We start from the raw sequence: 27,466 nt of genomic DNA, 5'->3' as shown, positions 1-27,466 counted from the left end.
ATTTGCCTGTCAAGCCTAGCAGGAGTAAGTTACTTAATTACTTCCACGTAGAAGGGAGTGAGGAAGGAGCTCCGCTGAGCCTCCCTGTAGCCTTTTCATGCCAGCTTTCGGGACTGGAGCATGAGGTTGGAAAAACCTGGTTTGTTTCTGTCCTCATTGCTTGTCTGCAGGCACAGCATTTTAGCAGCAGGGATTAAGAGATGGGTGAGAGCAGTTTGGGATGAACAGGATGGGAGTATCTCAGCTACTACAGCCACTCAATAATTGTTCTCAGAATAATTTTCCCTCTGAAAAAGCAGGTTAATTGAACTTAAGCCATGTAGTAGAAATGTGCTGACTCCAACAACATTTTCCAGCAGAAAAAAAAAAAAAGTTGCAATATTTTGTTTGGATAGTACCAAAACTTCAACAGAGGCAGAATATTTCATTTCTATTCTGTAGCTTAAATGAGTTTCATGTAATGTAGTCGGTAAATTTTAATATATTGTCTTTATAGATTTTATAATTCCAAATGCATGTAGTGCATAATTTAAGAAATACGTAGGAATGAAAGGAACAATGAGGAGTCAAAGTAAATCCACTGAAGTGAAACATTGTAATGGCCCTGAATTGATTGCTGAGGGGAAATTCATTTTCTTGGCAAATACAAGAATTTTAGTGGTGGTTAGTTGTATTTTATTTTTTTTAGGCAGAGGCAGAGTCAATGTCTCCCTTAATGTCAGGATTTCCCAAGTAATGGGAATTGCAGTTCCAGCCAGCTCTGCTCAGGATGCAGTCTTTTTTTAATTATTCATCGGAGTCAGATATAAGGGGAGATAACTCACACAGAGGAAACCTGGGGCAACACCGCGGCTTTAAGGTCATGACACATCCCCAGGCTGGCCAGGGACACGGAGCAAGAAGGACGCCTGGCTCCGGCAGTGACAGGACAGACAGACGGCTGTGGTGGGAGCGGTTGGAGCCTCGGGCCCTGCGGGGCTGGAGGAAGCTGTAAGGGTTTTTTACCAAGATTTCAGTTTCTGTTCCCTTTGCAAACTCCAAAATCCTGGTGTTGGCCGGAGATCCCAAAAGCTCTTCGTGGCTCTTGGCTGTGCCTTATACAGGCTCAGCCTGTGGCTGCTAAAGTAATAATGGAGCTGCCAGGAGCCCGACTCGGCTTCTGTTTGCTTCAGTTAGCAAAATCCTGAAATCCGAACAGTGTGTGTGCGTGTATGCATGAGGCAGCGCCAGTCCGTGCTGGTTTGCAAGGGAAGCTGTGGGTGATGGTTGCTCACCTCCATTGAACGTTGTCCAGTCATGGGGAGTGGACAGGATACTTCTGAGGAGGAATGAAATACAGCCCGTGGTCCAGAACTTGCTACCTCTACGTTTCTGCCACGTGCTTTCTTCTAGCCAGTTCAAAGGAAGGTTTCACCACCAAGTAATTTGATTTTACAGTGACCTTGTTCTGTGCAGGTCCTTGGGTTAATTTGCTTTGGTGACATGGCCTGTGTTTGCTGGCAGGTTGAACAGACATGTTTTTAAGCAGTTTTCCAGAAATCCCATTGCACTGCTCCCTGTGAAAAGCCACCCTGGTGTTTGGGACGCCCTTGAACACCTATGGTGCAGCCCTGGGGGAAACCTGTGTTTGGGAGGAAAGGTGTATTTTGTTCTCAGTCAAATCTTTGAGCTGCTTTGTGAAGGAGTAGAGCTGCTGAGCTACCCCAGGCGGGGGCCGCAGAGCCCCAAGGGCTCATACACCATTTGCAACAGCAGCACCTTCCCAAGATCATTGCAAGGAAGAAAACATCTTTGGGCTCCTAATAGCAGTCTCCAAAGTTAGTGGAACAGATTTAAATTGTTGTTCTCCGCAACAGTTTGCATTGTGTCCAAGAGCTGTTTTCTGTCCAATAAATAAATAAATAAAGGGGGGTGGTGGAAAATATTTCACTAAATCTAAAGTGAAGCTGCTACAAAGTTTTGCCAAGAAAGAGGGGATGAATAAACCCCACAGCAGCTAGTCGGTGCATTGAAGAAATATTACCCAGCTCTCCAGAGCTTGGGAGAGCTGCTGGTGCCAGGGGAGCACACCTTGGCCCCCAGTAAATGTTAAGCTCTGGAATAAATCTGCTTCACTCATCAGCCAGAGAATAAGGCCTTCAAACAGAAGTGAAGCTTTCTGAATATCATTTGGCTTGTTTTCTTTAAAGGAAGGAAAGATCTTAATTCCAGCATTCCAGCCTGGATCCCAAAATAGACGCCGCTAAGAATAGCCCAGCCCCGCCGCGGGGCAGGATGCTGCTGGGGGGGAAAGGGACGGGGAAGCGTGAAGTGCTTGCCCCGAGCAGCCCGACGTAATGGCTAAGTGATGGGCTTCAGTTCCAACACCAGGCTGCCATCCCCAGGGCACCTGTGCCCGTTCGGTGGACAGGCGCAGCTCGGGGCTGCAGGTGGCTGCTTGGATGGGGACCAGTGCAGCGCCAGCTGTGGGAAGGCAGAGCTCATCCTCGCAGAGCTGTTGCCGTGCTGCCGGAGCTGTGGGCAGCTGTCGGGGCTGTTCCTCACAGCAGAGAGGAGCACACATCTCCCTCGGAATCAATGAGGTCCTTCTGCCAAGATGCTGCCGAGCTTTGGGAGCGGCTCTGCCTGTTTTAGTGAGGGCAGGACTCCTGCTCCCATCTCTTCCTGTTTAACAGGTGCAATGCTGGAGTACCTCTGGTCCTGGGAAGTTCAGCACGAACGAGATCAGATGGATGGGGTCTGTGGTCCCACCCCATTTTTCCTGGAAAATATAGGAGTATATCTTCTGAACACTTTTGGCCTTACTATTTCCCTTTTGGGGTCGCATGTTCATATGCAAAATGAGCTTTAAAAAGCAATCTTGGAGCAAGAGGTGAGTTTCTGATATAACCTTATGACCCCAGCAATTGTGGCTTTAGGAGAAATACTTATTTTCATGAAACTCCTAATAAAACAATAAATCTGACAGCACAGGCAGGTCCTTCCACCCCTGTTTCCTTTCTTTTAGTACTGGCAGAGGAGTTTAATTCTCACAATTTATAAGTGCCCAGAGAAGCCAGGAGCTTAGCATCTCCTGGGGGTGCCACCTGCACCTTCCCCGATCCTACCTGTCACACCAGCATCATGCCTGCTCCTGGCGCACCCCTCCAGGAGCCCCACGGGAATCTTCTCTCCAGGTGACGTTGGTGCCACTTCCCCAGAAGGTGACAGCTGAACCCAGGTGATATTCAACCCTACCTAGTGCGACCCCAAGTATTTCAGGAGCATGTGATAAATATTATGACATTGGTTTTACAGAACAGCATCATTAGATTGAAAGCAGTAACTTGGGGCTGCCATGTGCCTGGGCAGGGTTATTTGTCCTAGTTCCTGAACTAGTTCCTGTGCACTTTTGGGGCACAACTTGGCTAATCTGAAGGTAAAAGTGTAAAATGGGTCAGCAGAGCCACTCCCTGCCACGAAATGTCTAAGCAAGTGAACGAACTGCCTCTGCTTTTACAGCCCAGCTTTACAACTGTGACAATTTATGTATTCAGGTGGGTTTGAAAAATGTTGGCTGAAAACCAGGCAAAAATCACTAGGTTTGGCTATTGCTTACTCTGTATTTTGGGCTTTACTCAAGTAAAACTTGAGGTGGGTGTAATGAAACCGCGCAGACCCAGATCTGGAAGACAGCTTGCACATAGCGCTCAAAAGCCCCCAGGAGCTGAATCGCACACTCCTGAAAGAGGGAAAAATAATGATATGGAAAAATGTGAGCTCCACCAGGCTGCAAACCTGAAACCCTTCAGAGCTTGTTTGGGAAAAATCAGGCCAGGGAACCGAGCTCATGCCAAAATTTCAGCTCTGGGAAGGGTTGGTCCGGCCCTAGCTGCCTGCACCTCTCGAGAGGAGTGAACTCTGCGTGGGGATAAGGGAGCAAAGAGCCTTTTTCAGTGGCAGAAGTGGCCCTTTTGGGCTTATCTGCTCAGGGTGGTGAGGGTGGCGCTAGTTGGAATTTGCTGCGCCAAAGGACTAAATGCTTCTCTTGAGGCAGCTGAAGGGTTTCGGTCCGTGCGGTGCTCCTGTGCTCATCATCCAACTGCAAGGTGTGTTTGGGAGGAGGAGGACATGGAATTGCTTGCACAAGGCAGAGCTGTAGCAAAGCAGTCGATGAATTCCTTATTCACAGTGGTATTTGTGCCTCGCTCCCTTGTATTTGGTCCTGAAAACAGGCACAAAGGGTTTATCCACAACAGTGAATACACTTTCTCGCTCTCACCTGGCAGTCTTTTTGCTAAGGAGTCTGCCCATAGCTCGGCGCTGCCTCAGCCCCAGCAGATATTGCGGCTGAAGTGGCATCAGCGAGGAAGCTCCCACGGGTCTCTCTGTGCTCAGATGAGTGGTGGCCTTACTGGAAGCCCTGGGCTTTGTTACTGGTCTCTGGAGCATTGCTGGTCTCTGTAGGCGCTCCAGCTCCTGGTAGCTGTTAGTGGCTGCAGACAGTCCAGGCAGGCACGGCGTGAAATTGCTTCTCAGCAAAGGGTGGGAAAATGTAACTTTCCTGGCATACTTCTCTGGCTTTCGTGATTTATCACAGGTCTTTCCTGGTTATTATTTGCTTTGGTATCCTTATCTGGTTTTATCTATTTTTGTTTGATGGTAGAATCAGAGTGCCTTTTCTTGCTTTGTAGGGCTGGCAGGTGAAGCTCCATCATGCCACGGCTCGGGCTCAGCTGTAGCAGGGTTCTCCCTGCTGCCCTCAGCTTCATTTATGTGTTGGATTTCTGAGTGCAGGACTTCTCTGCCAGCCTCTCTCCTTCCAAGGACAGTTGGTGGCACTGGGGAAGCCCAGTCTGGCTCTCAGGTCAGAGGAGAAGCTGCCGTTAGGAAGCAGCAGCTCCTCAGGCCGGTCCCAGAGCAGGTGCAGAACAGCAAGAGGCAGTGGGATGCTCTCATTAAAATCAATTAGTCGTGTCCTGGTTCTTGGAGATGCATGCACTTCTAATATAACTGCATATTAGCAGGCAGAAAGCACTGTGTGCACTATGCTAACAAAAGTAAAAAGGAGTTCCTGTGCAAGAGGAGCAGCGCTGGGGATTCAGCACCAGCATTGCCCCACACCAAGAGCTCCTCGTGCTCCCTCAAGGTTCAGGAAGAAACAATGGGATTTAAAGCAACACTGAGAGGTGGCACATCACTTTTAGAGATGCAGGTGGAAATCTCAGCTACTGAGTGAAGCTGCAAACTGCAGGGGCCCGTAGGTGCCTTTCAGAGCAAACCTGCTTGGTGGTTCAGGGTGCGGAGCCAGAGGACTTTGCTCTGCCAGGCTGCGCCTAGCACGCCTCGGCTGTGTGCTCCAGACTGTCCGCAGTGACTTTCATCCTCTTGCCAATTAGTCTGAGCAACACTCATTTCTCCAGAAATGCCAAAATGTTTTTTTTTTTTTCATTTTTTCCTGAGGGCTGCTCAGAATGCACTCAGAAAGCACCTTTTTCTTAAACTGCATTGAAAATACATGCCACTTGCAGGGGAGGAAACCCATCGATTCAGCCCTGCTTTCTGTTTTGTGCGGCAGGCACTGCACACTCCATCTGGCTAAGTGGACCACGATGTTCCAAGGATAAAAATTGCATGTAACATGAGATAAAGCATCAGGCAAAATATTTACGTAATCGAATCTTAATGATAGCGCTAAAGGTCTGCGGCGGGGCGCAGCGGCAAGGAAACGCTCCTCTCACTGGTGCATTGGGAGCAGATAGATAATGGAAGACACTCACCATTATAGAAGAAAAGTGGTTTTTTATTAGGAAATTTGTTCTAGCCAAAAAAAATCTACCAAATGAGATAAGTAATTTACGGAATCTAGTGTGATTACAGCTCTCTTAATTATTTGTCAGCTGTGCATGGAAAGAGTTTTGAGGAGTAAATGTCCCCTGTAATCCTCAAGCCCCCATGGCTGCTGATGTAAGGTCAGCAGAGTGTGGTGTTGATCTGACCGCTGGTGCGTGCCTGGGCTCTGGCTGGGAATGGACCCAAATTCATCCCGGGAATGTTGCAGGATCCATCCCTGGCATCCTGGCTGGGCTGTGACAGCTACCAGGGCCAGCTGTGAATGTGGCGAGAAAGCCGAATTTTCTGAAAGGACCAGGCAGTGCAGGTCCAGGCTCCACTTCCAGCCCAATGCTTGGCCAAGCAGGTAGGCTGCTTTGGTGTCCTTATGCAGCAACTAAATCGTATCTTGATTTCGTATCACATATCAAAATGGCTCTTAACTATGCATGCTTTATGCTCATCAGAGCTTTCAGTGGCCAAATCTGATAAAAGGAAATTTCCTCTGGAGATAAAGGTCCCTTGAGCTAACGAGTGACACTGAATAATAGCAACCACATGGGATTATTGCTTCATTTGCAGTAGAAGTAACTCTGCAGGTGAACACTTAGCTGAAGTGTTTAAATCAGCTCTGCTCAGAGCCAAGCACAGACTGGGTGGTGTTTTTAAATAATTGTACTCATAAGCACTGTGAGTGTTTGGTGTGTGTGTTCAGAACAGAGCAGCACTGGAACCATCCAGCCGAGGACTCCTGTATTTTGGAAAATGTGAGTAACAGCAGCTCATACCTACATTGTCGAGTTCTGGCTGCAGCTGCAGGAGGTCCCGGGGTTGGTGTGTGGGGATGGAGACGAATCCCCTGTGCATTTTCTCACCTCTGCACCCAAGTGTGAGCACCCGCTTGTACCCTAAGCCCAGTGAGGCAGAGGGCACAGAAATAGGATGGGACGAGGCTGTTTTTGCCCTGGGCTGGCTGAATTCCTCCCCAATAGCTGTAGCACATCCAGCATATCATCCGCTCGGTCTTGCTGCTGTAGAAACCAAGCAGATGTGCTAAGGGAGCTTAAACGCAGCCTCGGGTGGCTCCTGGTGCTGTGTCCGGCAGGTTTGCTGCAGCAGTTCAGGCGAGGGACTTTTACTGTGTTTCCTGAGGCCATACTGAAATAGCTGTGCAACGGGAGGTGTTTTTCTTCCCCCTGAACTGGAAGAGTGCATTAGGGGTGGGGAAGGGAACCGCAGAGCTCCCAGCGCCTCGCTGGCACTGTGCTGATGGAAGCGCTACCAGGACCTCCGTCTTCTGGTCCTCCCACGCCTGCTGGGCCTGCTTGGGGTTAATTCCCTGGGGACGTGAGCCCTGCTGCCTGGGCAAGTGAGGGGCTGTGTAATAAGGTGCTGCAGAGGGGCAAAGCTTCTTCACCAGAGTCCAATGCCACAGGGAAGGGTATTTATATGGCTGTGGAAAGAGCATCCTGGCCATGCCACAAGGGGACCTGAAAAGTGAGGAGAGATTTTTTTTTTTTTCCTCTTTTTAAAAGCAGTTTCCATGAGGCTGTTCTTTTTTCCAGATGACCTTTCTGGGCACTTCCATAGCAGGACTGCCTTCAGTCCTTGCTATTTCCTGAGGAGGCAGAAGCTGAGGACGCTCCTATCGGCACCAGAGACTTTGTGATTCTTTTGCTGTCGTTAAAGAGTAGCCAGAATAAGATGACAGAGAAAAAAAAATACAAAAGCTCCCCCTCCTCTTTCCAACCCAAAGCCTTGCCAAAGTAATAAAAAACTTCAAACAATAGCCAGTCATGACATAAACCAGTCCTTGAACAGCCTGCCAAAGTTCACCTCAAGAAAGTAGGTCCAAAAATAAACACCAACCTATAAAAAGCCCCACAGACTTAAAGATAGTCTTCCCATTGTGCTAATTGCTTTCACATCTGGCTCAGAAATGAGGAGTGTATATGAGCATGGAGAGGCCACCAATAACTCACTGCAGCTAAGCACAAAAGCATGTGCCTAGTATTAATCACACAAACCATCCATTTCTACTCAGCAGATCTCAGATGCTTAGGCTTAATTTTAGGTTTGTGTTTAAATTGCACTGAAATACTGGGGCTGGTGGGGATGTTAATAAACAGCACATGGCTAAATGCTTTCACGGGTGGGATGTTTCAAAGCGAGTGTAGAGAAACTGATTTCATCTCCCTTCCTCGTGCTCCATCAGTTATGGGACCACAGTGACATTGGCTCCGAGTGGTTTTTGCCTGGCCTCCTTCTTCTAAAAAAGCCAGCCCCTGGGGTGCTGGAAAGTTGCACCTGATAGATCCAGGGCTGCACATCGAGATGGGATTCACAGAGGAAAACTAGTTGAGGATGGTTTTATAAGTCATTTTCTGTGTGCCAGAGGTGGCCAAAGAGGTAACCCTGAAATGTGACCCTGTGCAGAAGCAGGGTCTTTCTGCAGGCTTGGCTGGGACAGACACGTGCTTAGCATTTATCTTAACAAACCGTACAGTGCAGCATCCAAGCTCACTGAAGCGATTCCAGTTATTACAAAATGGAAGAACAAAACCCCATCAGGCCCCTGGCAGGTCCCACGAGGAGCCAGACGTGGTGTTACGCTCTGCATCGTCTGCTCTGTGCATATTTTTGTCTTTTTTCATGCCAATGTCTAGACCTTTTATACGACTGCGAACCAGCGGGTATGCGCAGGACTGTCTCATTCTTGCTTGCGTGCGTATTATTTGTTTGTGTAGCTGATTGAATTTTATAACAGTTTCACACTGGTGCGAACAAGCCCTTTGCTTTTTGGATGCAACTTAAAGCACATCTTTCCCACAGCTTTGGACTTTGCAACAAAGCCAACACCAAAAGCAAGACCCGGCCCCGCCGCAAACAGCTACAGGGAGACCCTCCCCCAGATAACTCGCTTTTATTTCCTACAGTTACTTGGGCACCGCTGAGAACATTGCCAATAAACTAAACCGTTGTGCTTTCTGAGTTCACACGGCTAGGATTACGTGGGTTATCTGCACCCTACCCTTGTGGACGCGTGGCGTAGCCTGCCCTGAGCAGGCAGAGCAAGGAGCTGCGGTTTGGTGGTTGTGACTCATCGCGAGAGCTCAAGGAGGGATTTGTGATGATTTATTCATGCCACATTTATTGCTTGGAAAGCTCACTCGTGCTACTATGGTTAGACTAAATAATTCATCTACCAGTCTACTTTCTGATCTTGATCGGTTTCTTCTTTGTGAAGAGCCTCAAGGTGAAGATCACCTAGGAGGCAATTTTCTATGCTTGGTATCTTTGGAAGCCCAAACTTTGAGGTCAGCTTTTTGGCAGGTCTGACCTTGCTGAAGGACTAAGGATGGTTCATCCGAGAGAGTCGGGCTCATCTGCCCTGGCTCAGTTAGGTGTAAGGCCCTGGGTATTGCTCTGTGCATCTCTGACAGGACTTGGGAGAAATGTGCCTTCCCCTGCACCATTCCTCTAATCCTAAAAAAACACCTAGGGCAGTTCAGAGAATGGCCTCTGTAGAGGCCCATCTCTTCCCACTGAGTATAAATGGAAATGCTTTAGGCTGCGATGCCTAGCCCTAGGGGAGGGGACTCCATTCAGCTGTCCCCGTGGGTCAAGCTGGGAGCAGAGGGCTCCTGTTGGCACATCGTGTGCAGCTCCTGAGCATCGTTGTTCTGGGGCAGTTTTGTGTGGGGACAGAGGTAAGTCAGCATCGATGGCATGTGCTTCTCCACAAAACAGGTCCTGCTGGTTTAACTCAATCGTTTCTTTGGAGCCTTGGACAAATTTGGTGACTTGTCTTCCAGTAGAGGAGGCTGAACCTTCTGCTCTGGGGCAGGGCTGAGCTGGGATCTGCTCACCCCATCAGGATGAGGGTGGGAGGAGGTGGGAATGGGTGCTCCAGCTCCAGGATGACCAGAGGGCAATTGGTAGGACACGGCAGAGGTCTGAGGTTTTGTTTTGCCCCCTCTCTGCAGCCTGCCCCTGTTCACTTGCAGTTGGCACGAATGTATCCCTTGGGTTTATTGATTGGAAAGTCAGGGTTTTGCTAAGCTGAAAGTCAGGGTGGAAAAGGAGAGGGGAACTTTGGCAGAAAAGGCAGGTTCTGGGAAAGCAGTCACTGACCCCCTCTTATGTGAAAAAAGTCACATGAAGCACATAGATAAAAATGATTCTCTCAGATAATTGCCACTGATTTGTGCAAAATGTTTGGTGTATTGCTCACGTCTCTTTCAAAGCATCAAGGTATCTACAGCACGCTTCCACCTCAGAGAAAGAAGAAGTTTCACAACGCATGTTTTCATCAGTTTTTCTATGAATAGCTCCTGTGTTGGAACTGAATGCAGGATGGGGCTGCAATGCACACAAGATATTTTCTCAAGCTTTTGTCAAGATGGTTACATGCAGACAGGCCCGCCTGCATTGCAGCATTAGCAGACTCGCTGACGTTGTAGAGTTCATCCCATGTTAAACCAGAGCAAGGAAGGGGAGTCCGGTCCTGTCGGGGCTGCATTTTTGTAGCTGTTTAAGGAAGCCAAAGAAGTGACTCAAAGGAGCTGGAATTAACCATGGATCTGAATTTGGCATTACCTGTCCACCCGCAGAGCACAGAGAGGTGCTGCCAGCAGGTCCAGGAGCTGGGTTTTCTGACAGGTCCCACCAGCAGAATGGTGGCATTTGAGGTGCTGCACGGTGCTTTGGAGGGGCCAGCAGAAGTGCTCGGGCTTCCCCAGCCATGGGAGAAGGTCCTGAGCTCTTCACAGGGCTGTTGGCAGAGGAAAGGGCGTGAGCCCTACATGATCTCCAGTGGCTTCACATGCCCAGAGCCACCTCTTTCTCCTTGCCAAGCTGCTCACCTTTCCCTCTATCTCCTCCAGGTTCGGTGTCCAACCCTGCAACCCTCCTCCTGCTGCTCACAGCCTCTGGCACAGCAGCGAGAGGCTTGGCAGTGGCCATAAACATCTTTTTCCACTGGTCATGTGTAGAGACCAAGGCCTTGGCCCTCCGTCTTTTATGTTCAACTCACAGTTTTCACTGGAACAGGATCCAGCAAAACCCTGGAAAGTCTCATGCATTTCCCAGCCAGATGGAGCCAAGAGCAGGACCCATGGGTGCAGCTCATCCCTAGAAGCCAGCCTTGCTTTCATAAATAGATAAAATCTTGAAAGCTGTTGGAATCCTAAAGTAGCCCTGGGCCAGGGTGAGCATGTGCTGCCTGTGAACATCCCTGCCCTGTGGTATGACAGCATAGGACACACCACACGTGGTTTAATTTATTTTCAGTTCTTCAAGAATTGATGTGCCTTTTGAAAAGTATTCTGCTATTGCATAGACAATAGATCCCTTTCAGGCAGATAGAGTGTTTGAAGGAGAGAGAGGAACACTCAAAAGCAGAATAAAGCTCTGTCATGGGGCAATGTTCTCTGGACTCTTTGATGGATGCTGTAAAGAAGCTGGATCTGGTTATTTTCAGAAAGGCAACTTACGATTCCAGATGTATTAATAGGCAGTGAGAATGCAGAGCTGTGACAGCAAGATTGACAGCTTTTGGCAGTAGATTTTGTACTTAGGTATCTAAATGTATCCCTTGTAATTCCAGTTTAGCCAAGCAGGCGAACCTGGGCTGGCACCACTGCTTCACGTCAGCCTCGCGTTTCCACTCTTGTTTCTTTTTTGGCTCTGGGCTAAAATGGTCAAGGCTTTGGGACGAATGGTGTTCTCACACGTCCAGCAAATCTGGGGATGCCCCACTGGAACTGGGAGCGGGAGTTATGTGACTAGTGCATTTGCTGTTTGAGTCGTAGTCGTAATTAAGGGACCGGGTTTAGTTACTTGAATGAGTGGAAGTGATGTGAGCTGCCCATTTAAATTGGTGTGGTTACTGGAGCACGAGGGGTATCGGGTTCACTTACTGGGTGCAGTTGGTAACTTCTTGCTCTGGAGTCACCCAGCGTGTGAATTTGGCAGTTTTACCCAAGCCTCATCTTTGTAGCTTTTAGGCACATCATAAGCACTTGAAAAGCTGCTGCAGAAGCTGTGGTGGGACCAAACCTTCATCCACTCCAATGTCCCCTCTGTCCCCCTGCAGCACAGTGCTCACGTCCCGGTCTGCCGCCACCGATGCATCCCTAGAAAGTCCCTGCCCTAAAGGCTTTACCCGTGAGCCATTTACAATGCCATCTAATTATTATTGCTTAATTCCAGCAAACGCCTCTGAGGCAGTATGGTGACCTACAACCATCAGTGGCATCCCTTATCGCGCAGTGATTCACCTGAACCAGATCAGCTCGGGCAGGGCTTGCAGGCGGGGATGGATGCGGGGGACACGGAGCTGGGCTGGGTCCTGCCGAGGGGCAGAGGCTGCCCATCGTCTGCTGGAACGATCTGGTTTAGCTGCAGAAAAGCAGCCTGTGTGCTGAGCCTTTTATTTCAGTTTGATTAAGTTGATTCTTCACCCGGCTAAAGTAAGATGTGTGTTTAAAGTGAAATCAAAGTGTGCTAAACTTTGTATACACGAAGCAGTTGGGCTGAATTATTTTTTCTGTCGGATCCTTGGCAAAGAGGCAACGCTTTCTGGATTTCTGCTCACCAGAGGACGTAAAGCATTTTGGTACCGTCTCAGTCTGCAGCTGCAATAGGTGGGAAAATGAGAAGAAACTGACAATAGAGTATGAAAGGACAAACACATTGGCCTGAATATTTGATTTACCATCCACGTTGCTGACAGTCTAAAGTGATAAAATGAAACCAAAGAAAATGTTTTCCCTGGGTAAAGTGTGATGTAGGGCTGGCCCAGGAGCACCAGCACTAACACTAGGATGTCCGAGGGCAGCACAGGGTTGCCCAGGGGTGGGATCAAGTTGCCCAGCACAGTCACTACATAGCCCAGAGGCTGCACCGGGTTGCCCAGGGGTGGCACTGGGTTGGTCAGAGACTGCACTGGGTGCTGCATCTAGGGCACTGGGTTGTCCAACAGCTGCACTGGATTGCTCAGGGCCAGCAGCAAGTATCCCAGAAACAGTACTAAGTTGCCCAGAGCCAGCACTGAGTTGCCCAAAGGCTGCACTGAGTAGCCCAGGGGCTGCACCGAGTTGCCCAGTGAGGGCAGTAGGTTGCCCAGGGCTGGCACTAGGATGCCCGCTGAGAACGCTGCGTTGCCCAACAGCATCACCAGGTTGCCATAGCAGCTGCAGGAGGTTGCCCAGGCAGAATCCGATCACTGAGCACCCAGCGCCCGTAGCAACGCCCCCCCCCAGGTCCTGTGTCCCTGGTGGCCACCGGGTGCTGGGGAGGCTGCAGCACCCAGCGCTGCTGCCACCCAGCCCGACAGCACGGTGGTGAGCGACAGCCCCCAGGCACCCCCCGAGCACCCACCCAGGCAGCAGAGGTAAGCGTATGCTTTAACTGGGAGTAATGGGGGTGTTAAAAGTAGATTATTTTTCCTAATCCCATCCAGTTATCATTGGGATGGTACCTCTTGTACCCCAAAGCATGTGCTCAGATGGTCGGGGGCTCCAGAGCATCTGTGTTCAGGGGGGGCAGAAAGTGTCACCTGGGGGCAGTTTATCCCAAGGGGGAGGCAGGAACATTTATTTCAGCTGGAAATGCAGGGAAATACAACCCCAATCCCTTCCCAAGGGCTTTTTTCTCCTTTTCTAAAGATACATATATCAGGATCCGAAAGGCAATAATTTATGTATGGGGTGGGAGCCAGGGAAGCTGTCTCCTCTCTGAAGGCTGTTTCTCAGGTACAAAAAGTGGCACTGAGCTGGGCAAAGCCCAGCGGGGACAAAAGAGCTGAAGGGACGGCTTTGTGGGAACCGGCACGCACAGAGGTTTTTGTTGGACCCGAGCACAGACATTTCGTCCTCGGTTCTGCCAGACTGGCTTCGTGTTTGAAAATGTATTTTTTTTAAACCCGAGGGTGTGAGTTTCCCGCTGCCTGTCCCAGCGCTGCTTGGGCCAGGTCAGACCCCGGGGCTGAGGCTCGGTGCCCGCAGCTCCGCTGCCCTGGACTCAGGTACTGGGGCAGCCCGGGCGAGAGTGGCCAAAATTGGACACAGCTTGAAAATACCATCCGCAAAATTCAATGATTTCCCAGCTGCAGGCTGTGCACATTTCCCCTCTGACTCATCCCTATTTTCCTCTGACTTACCCTAGCTGCACGACCTGTTATTCTCCTGTATTTGCCATGCATTTATTTAATAGCTGCATTTTGATCAGCGTTCGCATGAATGCGTCAAACCATTGCAGGCACCGGAGACACAGCAAGTGTCATCCACTGCCAACAGCCTGGCATTGCGACCAGGGTGCAGGACCCGCTTGTCTCTGCCTCTCCCATCCATCTCTTTTTAATCCTTTTGGTAGCAAGCCTTGAGTTGTTGGTCCTGCCTCTTGTAGAGGTGCTCTTTGTTGCAGAGTCGACTAGAAGCAAAAACCCCTCTCTTTCCCAAGGGTTTTATAATTTCAAAAACAAGCCAGCCTTTCTCAGCTTGCCTACTCATGCAAATTGATCAGGGTAGCCCAAGAGCAGCAATTAAAGCTCGTCATGTGATTGCTTGTGTGGACACTTTGTTCTAGAATAACTGTTCATTGCATGTCTATTTTTAAAGGGATAAAGTTGACTGCATGCAGTAACAAATGGGATTTAGCAATGCCCCGTGTAAAGACCCTTGCCATCCATGGGCCTTGTGGCACGCTGGTGTCCCAGGGCTCTGGCCAGGCTGGGTGGGACGTGGATGGGATGGTGTTAGGGGCAGGACTTGTCCCTGTACCACAGCAGCAGGCTATGATGGCCGTGGTGACTTATTCTGCCTGTGGGTGACACTTGCATCCACACAAGAGCTCCGTATCAAGCACAAGAAACCCTCCTGAGCATGTGTCCTTGGGTTAGGTGCTCTGGGCACTTTTGATGGCCCTCTGCCTTGTATTTCTGATCTCACCTGGCTGAGGAGCTCCCCCCATACAGGGCACCCAGTGCCCTCACTGGTACCAGTCTCCCTGGGCCGCTTTGCTTTGGGTTACTGCCTCAGGTTGTCGGCATTTACAAGCTGCCCCCAAAAGACTGTGGGATGATTTCTCCTTTCCAAGTGCATTTATTTGACATTGGCTGCAACACAGACATTTTTCTTCCTTTGCAAGTCAAGAGAGATGTCTTTTTTTTAAGTAAAATTGGTGGTGTTTTTTTTCAAATTTGAGTGCAGTTCTGCACAGCTCAGCTTGCCTGCAGGCTCCTCGTTTGAGCTTCTAATGCAAGTGAAGGTGCAGTGAGGACAGAGTCCGTCACCCACAAATCACACTGGGTTGGTAGCAGCTGCATGTCCAAAGGGACACAGCTATCGGGGCCGGTAATGGAACTTTTAAAGGGAAAATCACATCTGGAGCACTGTAAGATCAGCAGATATGCCGGCCAAAAGAAACAAATGAACAGCAGAGAATCAGCAACTACAGTTTCATTGGAATGACAGATTTAAGGAAAATGAAGGCATAATATCTGTCACTCTCCTCAGCAGCGATGATTTGTTTCTCTCTGCTTTTCAAGATCTGACACCAGATACTAACAACAAAGCCAAATCCTTGTATATACAAGTGCTCGGGATGCTGTCAGGAGGGATTTGCTTTCGAGAGCTCTAAGCCCGTTTGGGCGCTGTGTGGGTGCTGTGTGCTTGCTCTCGGTGTTGTACGTTGCTTGTGTTGCTGCAAGAAATGCTTGCTGAGCGCGACTCCTGCCTCCTCCCCCTGCAGGACCCCTGCCCTAATAGCAGCGACCAAGCATGGAGCTCGTCGGCTCGCCCTTGACGGCAACTCATGCCCACCCGAGATCGACCCCCACCAACTTTCTGCCTGCCATCAGTACCATGGCTTCGAGCTACAAGAACCGTTTTCCTTACTACCCCTTGCCTCAGAGCTTCAGCCTTCCCTGGGCACCCAGCGCCTACTATAGGACAGCTGCCATCAATCCCACTTTGGCTCCCTTTTCTGGAAGCGCCCAGGGGCTCACCACCAGCAAGATGCTGCCATTCGTATCCAACAGGACGTCCCTCTTCACCCGGTACACCCCCGACGACTGGTACCGCTCCAACCTCACCAACTACAGGGAGTCGGAGACGTCCCGGCACAACTCGGAGAACCTCAGGGTCGACACCTCCCGCCTGATTCAGGACAAGTATCAGCAGACAAAGAAAACGCAAGTGGAGAGCACCAAAAACCTGGGAGAGCGTGTCAATGACATTGAATTTTGGAAGTCGGAGCTCTGCCACGAGCTGGATGAGATGATCGGGGAGACCAATGCGCTCTCCGACATGAAGAGGCGGCTGGAAAGAGCCCTGGCGGAGACCGAGGCCCCGCTCCAGGTGAGCGCTGTGCCCAGCGGGCTGCACGCTGCAGCCTGCTGCTGAGACATCTGCAGCCGTTCAAATGTCTAATTAAGTTTCACTGGAGCCCCGTAACGTCTAGAAAGTTTTTATTAAGGGACCATTAGTTAAGTTAGCAATAAACAAGCCCCTCGCCATCTGCTGCATCCCCTATCAGCGCATGCTGAGCACATCAGAACACTATTTGCTTAACCAAATATTTTTGTAAGCAGTATATCCAACATCTTGGGCTGGGATAGGAAAGCCCGTGTCCTGCTACGTGGCTCGGGTGAGGTCAGCTTCCAGCCGGACCCAGGTCCCTGCACCCAGCTGCAGGCGCACCAGGGCCACGTGTGCTCCTCGTACGATGTAATGCTGATGTTGCAGCTCGGCTGCTTCTTGTCAGCTAAACCCTGCCCCGGCCACGTTTTTCCTCTCTGTGCCCACCTCCAATTTCTTTTCTGTTACGTTACTTGAGGAGGGGACCCTGTCCCTGCAGCATGGCATGTCCCAACAGGTCGCTCAGGAGTGCTTGCTCCACCGGGAGAAGAGGATGGGCATCGACCTGGTGCACGACAACGTGGAGAAAGAGCTCTTCACAGTGAGTCTGGCAGCACAGATCACATGTTGTAGCTCCTGCTGCCTAAACTGCCCTAACTGGCTCTTGGGCACTAAACCCCTGAGTCCCTGAGCCAGAGGATGGCGTGTCCATCAGCATCACGCCCACATTTTGGGGTAAGAATTTCCCTAATAGAGAAAGGACTTGCTGAAAAGCAGCTGTGTCTTTGTGCAGCATGCAAAGGTCCTGGTCCCCCTTCAAGCAGTTTGTGTCCCCGTCTTCTTGCCCAGTGTCCTGCACCCCAGAGCCCTGCCCAGGCAGCACCTACGTGCATCTCAGCACACACAGATATGCACGTACAGATATAGGGGAGGCAGTGTGTGGCCGACAGCTTCTCTCCTTTTCCCAGCTGTACTAGCCAGTCTAATAAAAATATTACATCTACCCCCAGCTTTGCTTTGCTCAGAGCAGCGCGGCTGCAGCAGGACTGCCACTCTGTGTACTTAAGCAGTACATTTTATAGAAACCATAAAAACGTGCACTCCTGCCTGCCTTTATATAGTCTGCTTTAAATTACGAATAAAAGCAAACAAGATCAGAGTTGGCACAGAAGATGGGATCCTAACCCAGGGTACAGCAAAGCACAATCACTGCGAGGGCCTCGTGAAGCTGGGAAGGAAACGGCAGCCCCTGGGACTGTGAAGCCACTGCTCTGTTAGAAGATTTTTTCTTATGAGTCAGGCCCTAAAAAATTAGCAGATTGGTTTAAAGGTCATGAGATTTTAGGAAAATAATCAGAGTTGGTATCTTTATAATGGCTGTTTGAATTTCAAGTGTTGAGGACGCATTTAGGCCATGCTTTTCAGCTGGTTGTTACAAACAGGAGGGCTTAAAAATTACTTGTTTTGGAGCCTCCTGATCACCGCCTCCAGTATCTGGGGCCGCACAAACGTGACGGAGGTGTGCTGAGGTCAGGAGAGTGGAGAGCAGCCCATGCCTTCCTCCAGCCTCATTCTTAGAAGTGGCTGGGAATTCACAATCAAGGAAAATCCATCTCCTTGTCCCATTTGTATGGGATGTCTCCTGGGGCAGAAAACATTCTGGGAGCAAAAAGGGCAGGTGCTGATTGGGGATGGTTGTGCAGCTCATCCAGGTAACTGCTATGAGCAGTCAGACCAGGTCAGGATCTGGCCCTGCTGCCACGGTGTGGCACTAACCATTGCTTGGAGCGGATGTCAAGATGAGAAAATGCTTGGCCACCCCCTGAAAGTCAGGGCAAAGGCTGTGGCTGTGGCCATGGCACTGTTCTGTCCCCCTCCCGGTCACTGGACCAGGGCTGGAGAGGCCCGAGGGGATGAGTGTGACCAGGACCAACGTGTGTGGACACTGATGTTGTTGTGCTTTGTTTCTGCCCAGGAGGTGGACGTCATCAGGTCGTGCCAGGAGAGGATGCAGCGCTTCCTGGACAGGGCGAAAGCCCAGCTCGCGTAAGGGGCAGCTCCCAGCTCGTGCGGCAGGGCTGAAGTGACTTTGCAGCTGTAAAGTGAACCCCCAGCAGACCCCCACCCTTACCCCATCCTGTAGATGCGACCCCCTCTGTCAGCCCCGTACAAACGAGCAGCGACGCTCGTGGGAGCCCCCAGTCCCGGGGGAACTCCCCGAGCCACACAGGACACTGACAGCTGCTCTTCCATGCCAAAGGTCCAACAGGGCGGCCCAGCACGAGCTGGAGAGGGACCTGGCCAACAAGCAGAGAGCCCACCGCATCGACGACAAGTGCCACCACCTGAGGAACACCTCCGACGGCATCAGCTACTACCGCGGGGTGGAGCGGGTCGATGCCACGTGAGTGCACTCCGGTGCTGGGCTGCGGGTCCCAGGGAAGTGGTGGCACTCCTGGCACGGTGCTGGCTGTCCTGGCACAGCACCGGCTGTCCCGGCACGGCACTGGCTGTCCCCAGCCCCTGTGCCTCGGTGTGGCACATCCAGCCCAGCCGCCTGTACTGGGTGGCACAAAGAGCGAGGCTTAGAGAGTGAAAGCCAAATGAAATGCGTCCCACCTAATTAAACATTATATCAGGGTGCAGAGATCAGCCTGAAAACGGATTCAGCTCAGCACCTCGCCGCAGCTCGTTAGGTCTGTGCACGCATCGAAGGCTGTGTTGCTGCTTCCCGAGTGCTCTTCATTGACGTAAACTCTGGGGGCTCACCCCTGCTGGCAGAGGGGCTGGCAGGGAGCCCAGGTGGCACAGAAGATAAAGGAGTAGAGAGCATGGTCCCGGGACAGAGTTCAGCTGCTTTTGGGTGCCAGGAATTTGGCTTTGGCTCTGCAATAAATGAACGATGACCTAAAGCAGCACTCGCAGAGATATGCTGCGAGTGGCAAAGGGCTCGGGGGATAAATCTGCTGCGCACACAGACACATGTAGTTGTTGGGGGGGGGCAGGGATTGATTAGTTTTTTTCTGGTGCTTGAATAATTCTTCACAGCAGAGCTCAGACATATTTAGACAGGCAAATGAATTGCAAAGGATTGATGCTGAAATTCAGAGGGGGTAAAATGTGCAGAGGATCAGCATGTTTTAAATGGAGCTTATGTGGTATTTGAGGCTTTTGTTGACCTTGTTCTGGACTGCTGCACAGGCGTGAACTCCATCCCAAGTGCACAGACAGGGAATCGAGTATTATCTAATGCTCGTTCAGTTTTGTATGAAATTGAGATAAGTTACGAGCAAAATGAGTCAGCTGCAGTCTGTGTGTTGTCACAGAGCTGTGAATCACTTGGCACTTTAATGCCATTAACATGTAAATACGTCGTCTGATTAAAATCTCATTTTTTCTAAGGGAATCTATTGTTTGTGTGAGCCTTCATAATTATCGCAGCGTTGTCATGGATGTGTCAGTATTTGATAAGCTTTATGGGATGAATGGTGTCCAGATGTTTAATTTTCATGTGGTCAAAGAGCACGGATCCCTGGAAGGCTGTGTTTAACCCGACCTGGTGGCATCCCTGCCTGCCCATGGGCAGCTCCAGCAGCATGGGGCCACCGGGAGCCTCCCCTTTCCTCCCGCAGCATCTCGGTGCCGGATTCCTGGGCCAAGTTTACGGACGACAACATCCTGCGCTCCCAGAGCGAGCGGGCGGCCTCTGCCAAGCTGCGGGACGAGATCGAGAACCTGCTGGTGGTGACCGCCAACGAGATGTGGAACCAGTTCAACAGTGTGAACGTCGCCTTCACCAACCGCATCGCCGAGACAGCCGATGCCAAGAGCAAGATTCAGACCCACCTGGCCAAGGTGCCCTCAGCCCTTCCCTTCTAGTGTAAAACGATCGTTTCTCAGTGATGCCTTCCAAGCAAAAACCTCCATGCAGACCTGGCCCAGATCCGGGGAAATGGGAACCGATGCTGTTATTTGAGAATGCACTTTTTAATTTATGCACCTGTTTCTTTTTCATGCCAGACGCTGCAGGAAATCTTCCAGATCGAGATGAGCATCGAAGCCATCCGAAAAGCCATTAGGGACAAAGTGCCTCCGCTAAAAGTCGCTCAGACCCGGCTGGACGAGCGCACGCGGAGACCCAACGTGGAGCTGTGCCGGGACAGCGCCCAGCTGCGGTAAGGCAGGAGCGTGGGGCTGGCAGCACCCGTGAGGAGTCACCGGTGGTGCCCTCAGGAGCATCACTGGGTGACAAAACTGCTTGGGGTCTTTTTTTCTTTTTGTCTTTTTTTTTTTTTTTTCTGTATAGTCCTTCTTTAAATGCATTAATATAATGGAAAGCACTGAGCAAACATCCCTGGGTGCTGGGAGAGCTTTGCACCCATGGAGGAGGCTCTTGTGCGATCGCCACACCATGGCCAGGTACAGCCTGATGCTACCCCATGAGGGGCTGGATTGATCCCACTTGGATAAATGTCCTCTTCCCCTTGGTTGGATGTGCCCTGTTTGGAAGGATAAGCCTCTTGCTCCCCCATAGCACCACCTTGAGAGGGCTCAGCGCCTTCCCCTGGGGTAACAGTAAGAAAGGTGCAACACAAGGAGAAGCAGGTAGCAGCAAGAGCTGTCCTCACCTGCCCTGGGGACACTGGAAAACAAAAACTCTCGAGTGCAGGATTGCAGAAGGCTCCTGGAAGACTGGGGCAGGCTGCGCAACTGCTTCTTGGCATTTCTTCAAGGTCTTATCTGCCCCGTCAGCAGGAGAGGCTTGGCCAGGGCTTCCTTCCGTGCCTCCTCCTCCTCCTTCACCCTTCAGCCTTCCAAGGTTACCAAGCACTCTGAAAGGAAGGCAAGCCAAAACCAGCAGCTTCCCCAAAGAGGCAGAAGTGAGGATGTTTCACAGATAAGGGAATTGTCTCCCTGGCCCCTGGCTGTGACCTTGCTGCTGCTGCAGGCACAGAAGGGAAAACAAACCTAAGATGGCCAACTTACTGCGCCGGGGCTGGTGGGTTTGTGAATCTGGAGGGGTCTTCCCCTTTTTCAGAGAAAGGAAGAAAACCTGGGGAGAGCTCAGCTGCCTCCTGCTCTGTGTCTTACCCGTCCTGATGCCACCTCTAGTCTCCTCTCATTGGCATCACCCCGACGCTGTCCCCGCCTGGAGGAGAAGCCAGGCACCCAAGGGTCTCCCGAGCAGCCACCCCCGTGCAGCAAGGAGGGGGCTGAGCTCCCTGCCTGGGCTGCCTCTCGGCTTGAACCGATGGGAAATCTTTGAAAAGCAATTTTAAGCTTTCTCAGCACTCTTGACCCTCTTTAGCATCTCACTTGCTCTTTTTTTTTTCTGTCTTCCACTAGTTTCACATTCACTTTTAGCCTCTCGCAACTCTCCTCTGCTGCTGGCTGTGTGTCTTTGGGTGTGGGGAGGACCCTCTCCCGGGGAAATCCAGGAGGGTGAACAGACAAAGCCGCAAACCCGAAGGGGAACAGGAAACCACTGGGGCTCCCTGCCCTGGTGCAGCCTCCTGTCCTCAGCTTTCACGCGGAGGAGCAGCCCAGCCCTCAGCTTTCACGCACAGCTGCCAGAAAACAGGGTCGATTTAATCTGACCTCACCGAAGGGGGAAATCCTTCTGCCTCCATGCTCACGGGGTTTCTTGCTGTTCCCCAGCCTCGTCAATGAGGTCCACGAACTCGATGAGACTATCCAGAGCCTGCAGCAGCGCCTGAGGGATGCCGAGGACACGCTGCAGACTTTGGTTCGGGCCAAGGCAGTCCTGGAGCACGACCTGGCTGTCAAAGCCAACTCTCTCTTCATTGACCAGGAGAAGTGCATGGGGATGCGCAAGAGCTTCCCCTGCACGGCGCGACTGGTGGGGTACGTCTAGGCTGGGCTCAGCCCCGCTCCCCCTGCCTGGTGTGGGATGTCTTTTCAGTTCTGCTAAAAAGCCTTGAAAATCCACGGTCAGACTTCCTGATGGAAGCTCTGAGTAGGAATTAAATGCTCAGTTTGTGTGTTACACCGTCTACTGTTTTTTTTTTTTCCTCCTTCCACTGCTCGTTCAGAGCGTGTCGGTAGATGAAAATATCCCGTGTGCACAGAGAGCAACTCCCCCCCCCCGCCCAAGGGATTCACCCCTCCCTTTCAGTCAATGATTTTAGGAGAAAAAAACTGTCCGGTCTTCCTCCTTTTGAGTCTGTCTGTGGAAAAAGCACAAGGGGAAGTAACGTCAGTTGTCAGAGTAATTAGATGTTGACATCCATAATGTATTTTTAACAGTGCAGCAGAAACACAAGCTATCCTGAGAAGAGTTGCAGTATCTTCCGCCCATAAACAGGAAAACTTGCATTTTAAGCTGGTTTCTGATGATAATTTTCTTGCTTTTGAAAAATCTAAGTGTCTTCTAATATGACAGCATGGGGAAGTAAAAAAAAAAAAAAAAAAAAGGAAAAAAGTAAAACAAGGAAGTATTTTTGACCAGCTAATCGATGAAAATGTGGTGGTTTTAGTTTTGTTCTAGGTACAAATTGGTTCTTAATTTAAGCTCTCGGGTTTGGTTTGTAGGTGGAGACACCAAAATCCCAAGTTCTGCACCTTAGACCCCATAAAACCCAGAGGGGATCAGGAGGGAGGGCACAGGTGGGTGATGTTAATTGCATCTGTGCCTGATTTTTTTTTATTTTCCTAAAGAAAAATTTAAGAGGAGGTTGCATATCATTCCCTTTACTCCAGCTTTAGTGTTGTGTCTCATTTCAGTCTGTTCACCCTCCTGAATAATTGTCTGCAGGAGTGGGCTGTGCCCGTGTTCTGCTCTGTTTGACTCTCACCATACCTGCTAGAGACGTGCCGAGGGCCGTGGATAGGGGGAAGCTGAAATAAGGCATAACAGAGGCTATAAACACTTCAAACTGCAGGAAACTATTCAACCTCTTTCCAACTCCTTATCCCCTTCTAAAAATCGCCAGCCCCCAGTTTGGGCAGAAACGAAGCGCCTGTTCCACCCTCAGCCTCGAGGCCGCCTGTGTCCCTAGGGACAGGCGTTGGGGACGATGGGGAGCAAGGAGCCACGGGGCCCTCACCGGCTCCATGTCAGCCGGAGGGGAAATAAAACATCTCTCCCAAGTGGTGACATGAAGCTGTCATGATCATTAAACACCACGAGCAGCAAAGTCGCCAGCCAAGAGTTTCTTCATCGGCACATTTGGCAGCGTGGACAGAGAAAAGGGTTTTTGTCCAGCCCTTTTGGAGTGCCGAGCACCGAGGGAAGTCCCTTGGCACAGTGATCATGCAGGGATGTCCCTTTGGGGCTGTATTGTATGAAAAGGAAATCAAACAGAGGCCCCAAGAACAAGGACCAGAAGCAGATGGTGGTGCTCGTGCTGGGCTCTCTCGTAGCCCTGGTCATGCCCCAGAAGCTTCAAAGCCCATTGCTGGGGTTTGTGGGTCCCTGCTGGGCCTGCACCCATTCAGCACCCATTATCTGTAGCCCTTCAGCAGATGAACCTTCTCGGTTCAGTCTCTGCAGGGTTATTTTGGGGGTTGCAACCCAGCAGCCTCTCTCTTTGATGTGCACCAGGTGCGTTAAATAACTGCCCTGCCTTCCTGCATCGGATGTGTGAGATGCCTTCGCTGTTGTACCATTAAATGATTTGCTCTCATAATTCACTTTTAGATAGTACTATCCTTCCTGTCTGTCCCTGCTGCCTTTCTGCATTGATTTGATGTTTCCTTTCTTTAAATGCCTTCATTCTGAAGAACAACTACAGCGCCTACTTTTACTGCTGTTTATTACCGTTTTATTGCTTGCTTATCAGCCAAGTTGCTGAGGAAGATGATTTCTGTGAATTCCTTTGCGTCCCACAGCCGTATTCCCACCCTCCCTCCTGCATCATCCCAATAAACCTTGCAGAACTGGATTTGTAAACTGTTTGCTGTCTGGAGCACAGAAAATAAATGAATAAAACCATGACAACATTGCTTCATGCAAGCTAAGCATCATGCCCGCCCCAGACCCAGTAACGAGTCAAGGCCAGTCTATCAAGAAGCTGTTCAAAAAGGAGGCCCGGGCAGTTTTGCTGCCCAAGAAAAGAAAAGGAAAATCAGTGAATGTCTGCTATGAATTTGGGTGAAAGGAAAGTTTGCCAAAAAAGCATGCTAGCAGTGTATTGCACAACTAGCGTAGATATGCTCTAGGGAGAGAATTCCCAAAACAGCATCAGCATTCCAAAAAACCCAACTCTTCATTATCATGAAAAAAAAAAAGAGAGAAAGAAAACTTGAGCTAAACATTTAAAGAAACCTGGGCAATATAGGAGCACAGACATGGCTGTGCTGGCTCAGAACAAAGTCCAACAAGCCCCAGATTCATTCTCTGACAGAGCCAAGGGGAGATGCTCAGATAAAAGGACCAGAAGAAGGCAAGCGCCTGTGATACATTCCCAGCCTACTTTCCCAGCTTCCAGCAATTAGTATTTGAAGGACTTCCTGAGCTGCCAGTGCTGTCCTTGAATTTAATAGCCCCCAATGGATTTGTTTCACATGGTCTCGTTCCAGTTGTTCTTTGAGCCCCTGCAGACTTTCGGCATCTGCTGGATCCCTCATCAGGGAGCTGCAGGGCATGGAGCAGCCTGCTCAGAGCATCGGTGGCCAATCCTATGGAAATCCCTGAAAAAGGGATCAAACCCAGAACTGCTGAAGCCAAGAGGGTAAAACTCAATAACCTGGGCAAAAAGGTGGCTTGAAACTGCTTTAGATGTAGGTTCAATACAGGAGCTCACAGCAGGTTAACTCCTTTTACATGCTGTCAGCATGCCAGAGAGCACGAATCACAATTTCTCAAAGTGTCTGAGTATGTTCTGACATACAGGCATGTCCCAGCTGGGAAGCACAGTTGGTTTTTTGGCTTTTGGAGCTAGTGGGTGTATTCTGGTTTCATTGAGGCCAATGGGGAATTTCTCCAGTGATTTCAGCCTGCCTCTATCAGTGATGACAACTGGCTTGGAGCTGAAAGGAGAAAGTTGGATGAAGTTTTTTCAGGGGCATGAATGTAGAGTTGACAGGACTGAAATATTTTACAAATTCTTCTTGGTTTGGTGGAAAACAAATGGCAGGAAGAGTAAGTAAATGTCTCCTAAATCTATTAGACCTCTTGTTTTAGAAGCTTGCTACATTTAAATGCCTGTGTCTTCCCTTCCTCCCCTTCCCTTCCTTTCTTTTTTTTTTTTTCCTTGAAATGGCTTTTCAGATAGCCCTTCCACTATCTGAGCGTCCATACTATGATGCATCTGTGCTTATTGCTCTCTTTATTGCCCCACTTGCACAGTTGTTTTAAACCAGGATTGTTTTCCTAATCCCAGCCCTGCATGAGTCCCGGGCTCGCTGACGGCAGTGCAGATTTCTGTCCCTTCACCTTTGCATTCAGAATCTTCCATTGATCATGGTCTTCATCACAGGGCAGGGAACAGGAAGCCACTCCCTAAAATTGTGATGATGGAGCAAAGTCCTGGGGTTAAACGTGTTCACCCACAAGAGAGGACATACAGAGAAAATCTAGTCTTTTGGAGTAGTTTGGAAAGGCTTGGTTTAAGAGTAGTTTAGTCCACCTGGCCTGGGACCAAGAGCAGGAATGGGATGGTGTACGAGTACGCTGGACTGATGGTGGCAGAGCCTGTGATGTGCTGGTTCAGGTGATGCCATGGACATAATTCACTGAGTATCAGACCCTGCCCAGCTTCAAAGCCCATTGCTGCCTTGCTAAAGTAGCATTTGAGCCTCTTAATGTTATAGGAAATGCAAGTGCTTTCCTTATTTCTCATTGCTCTATTATAGAAACTGAAGCTGAAGCAGCGTAACAGTTTTAACTGATCCCATGGCAAAGGTTCAGATTTTTCACCCAGTGTTTACACAATCCTTTAACCTTACATCTTTCCCAGCACCGCCTGTGGCAAGTCTTGCTTGTACACAAAACATTTCTGAAATGTATTCCAGCGCCTGCTTTCATTTAGGCAGCAGCCAGCGCTAGCCACACTCGTACAGATGAGCAGGACAGGCCCCTTGGTGGGGAGCACGGTGCAGTTCCTAGTCCTGCACAGGGCTGGGCGGTGATGCCAATTCCAACAAAACCCCAAAAGAGCTCCCTTGTGAATGTCATCCCTCCCACCTCTCCTGCCTGACAACAGCCAGCTGGTGCCTCAGCCCGAGGAAGGAGCAGAGGAGAGCTTTGCCTCCAGTGTCCCATGTGAGCACTGCCCGGTCCTCAGCCGCCTGAGCTGCCGCGACAGCATGCCTTCAGGAGGTTTTTTGGAAGCCCTGCTCCGTTGGGATGATGCACCTTTCCAAGGGCTGAGGAGCACTAGGTCAATGTGCTCTTCTCTCCGGGCTTCCTCCACAGATTCTAATCTGCAACTCACAGCCAAAATTGGCTTCATTACCCTTAGGCTGCTCTTTTCCCTGACTCGAGTTTCAGGTGTTTGTCCTGTGCTTTTGGCACTGTTTTCAGAACTGAGGCTGAGCTGCTCGTGCTCTACTACATTCACAGAGGAGCTTGGGTGCAGCGTGTGACCCCAGATGCTTTTCACCATTGTGCCTCTCCCCGCTGCATTTTTGGGGAATGGGTCAGAAAATTTACCCGGAGGCACAGGAGCCGAGATCTCAGACCCACAAACCCAAACCAGAAGACTGTCTCTCACAGCAGACTAGATCACGGTCCTCGGGGACGAGCCCCTTCTCGCGCTGTGTTTGCGCAGCCCCAAGCACGGTGGCTCCTTCTGCTCTGAAAGCAGCCTCCGCGCCCAGCCCACGGCAGCAAGGCGGCTCGAAATAGCCTCATTAGCGAGGAATGTCCCGATGGCGCTCCAGATGTTGCAGTCCTGCGGGGCTCGCGGCCGCCGATGGCCCTGGCTCTGCCGTCGCGTGCAGCACCCCGCCCGGCGTGCAGCAGCGTCACGCGGCGCGGGGATATGGGGGTGAATTTTTCGGAGGAAAGGGCAAATCTCATCCTTTGAAAGCAGGCCGGGCAAACCTTCCTCTGTGCTGTTCAGAGCTGGCGCTGCTGGAGCTCGGCTAGGCGGCATCGTGGCGGGGCTAAAGCAGGGGCTGGAGCACGGTGTGAGGCCGGGGGCCCCTCTCCAGCCCCTGACCCGTCACCCCCAGTCACCTCCCCAGGGTGCTCCCAGTTCCCTCTTGCTGGCCGATGCGTGCAGTGGGACCGCTCGCAGGAGCGCGGCGGAGCCAAAGCCCGTGCTGCAGGGAACACGCCTGTGCTTGCCAGGAGGAGGGAGCCAAGCACGCTCCTCTCCCCCTTGCTC

The 27,466-nt window shown here is 50.7% G+C and overlaps 1 protein-coding gene across 7 annotated transcripts in view; it reads left to right on the top strand.

Moving 5' to 3' along the window:
• Positions 1-22,177, top strand: part of TEKT3 (tektin 3) — a 73,271-nt gene extending 51,094 nt beyond the window's left edge. For 5 of the 7 annotated variants that reach the window (XM_080561322.1, XM_080561321.1, XM_080561325.1 and 2 more), the window contains 7 exons: positions 15,565-16,172; positions 16,690-16,773; positions 18,148-18,218; positions 18,433-18,576; positions 19,805-20,027; positions 20,193-20,347; positions 21,831-22,177. In XM_080561322.1, coding sequence (XP_080417448.1) covers positions 15,594-16,172; positions 16,690-16,773; positions 18,148-18,218; positions 18,433-18,576; positions 19,805-20,027; positions 20,193-20,347; positions 21,831-22,047 — 1,473 coding nt within the window. In that variant the 5' untranslated portion in view covers positions 15,565-15,593 and the 3' untranslated portion in view covers positions 22,048-22,177. Of the gene's footprint in view, positions 1-12,718; positions 13,208-15,564; positions 16,173-16,689; positions 16,774-18,147; positions 18,219-18,432; positions 18,577-19,804; positions 20,028-20,192; positions 20,348-21,830 lie in introns of those variants that run through there. The other 2 variants (XM_080561323.1, XM_080561327.1) reach the window with 2 other exon arrangements.
• The last annotated feature ends 5,289 nt before the right edge of the window (positions 22,178-27,466 follow it).

The sequence above is a fragment of the Anser brachyrhynchus genome, assembly GCF_964034855.1.
Source record: "Anser brachyrhynchus genome assembly, chromosome: 18".
In the NCBI taxonomy this organism is placed as follows: domain Eukaryota; kingdom Metazoa; phylum Chordata; class Aves; order Anseriformes; family Anatidae; genus Anser; species Anser brachyrhynchus.
This window is presented reverse-complemented; position numbering and strand designations above follow the sequence as displayed.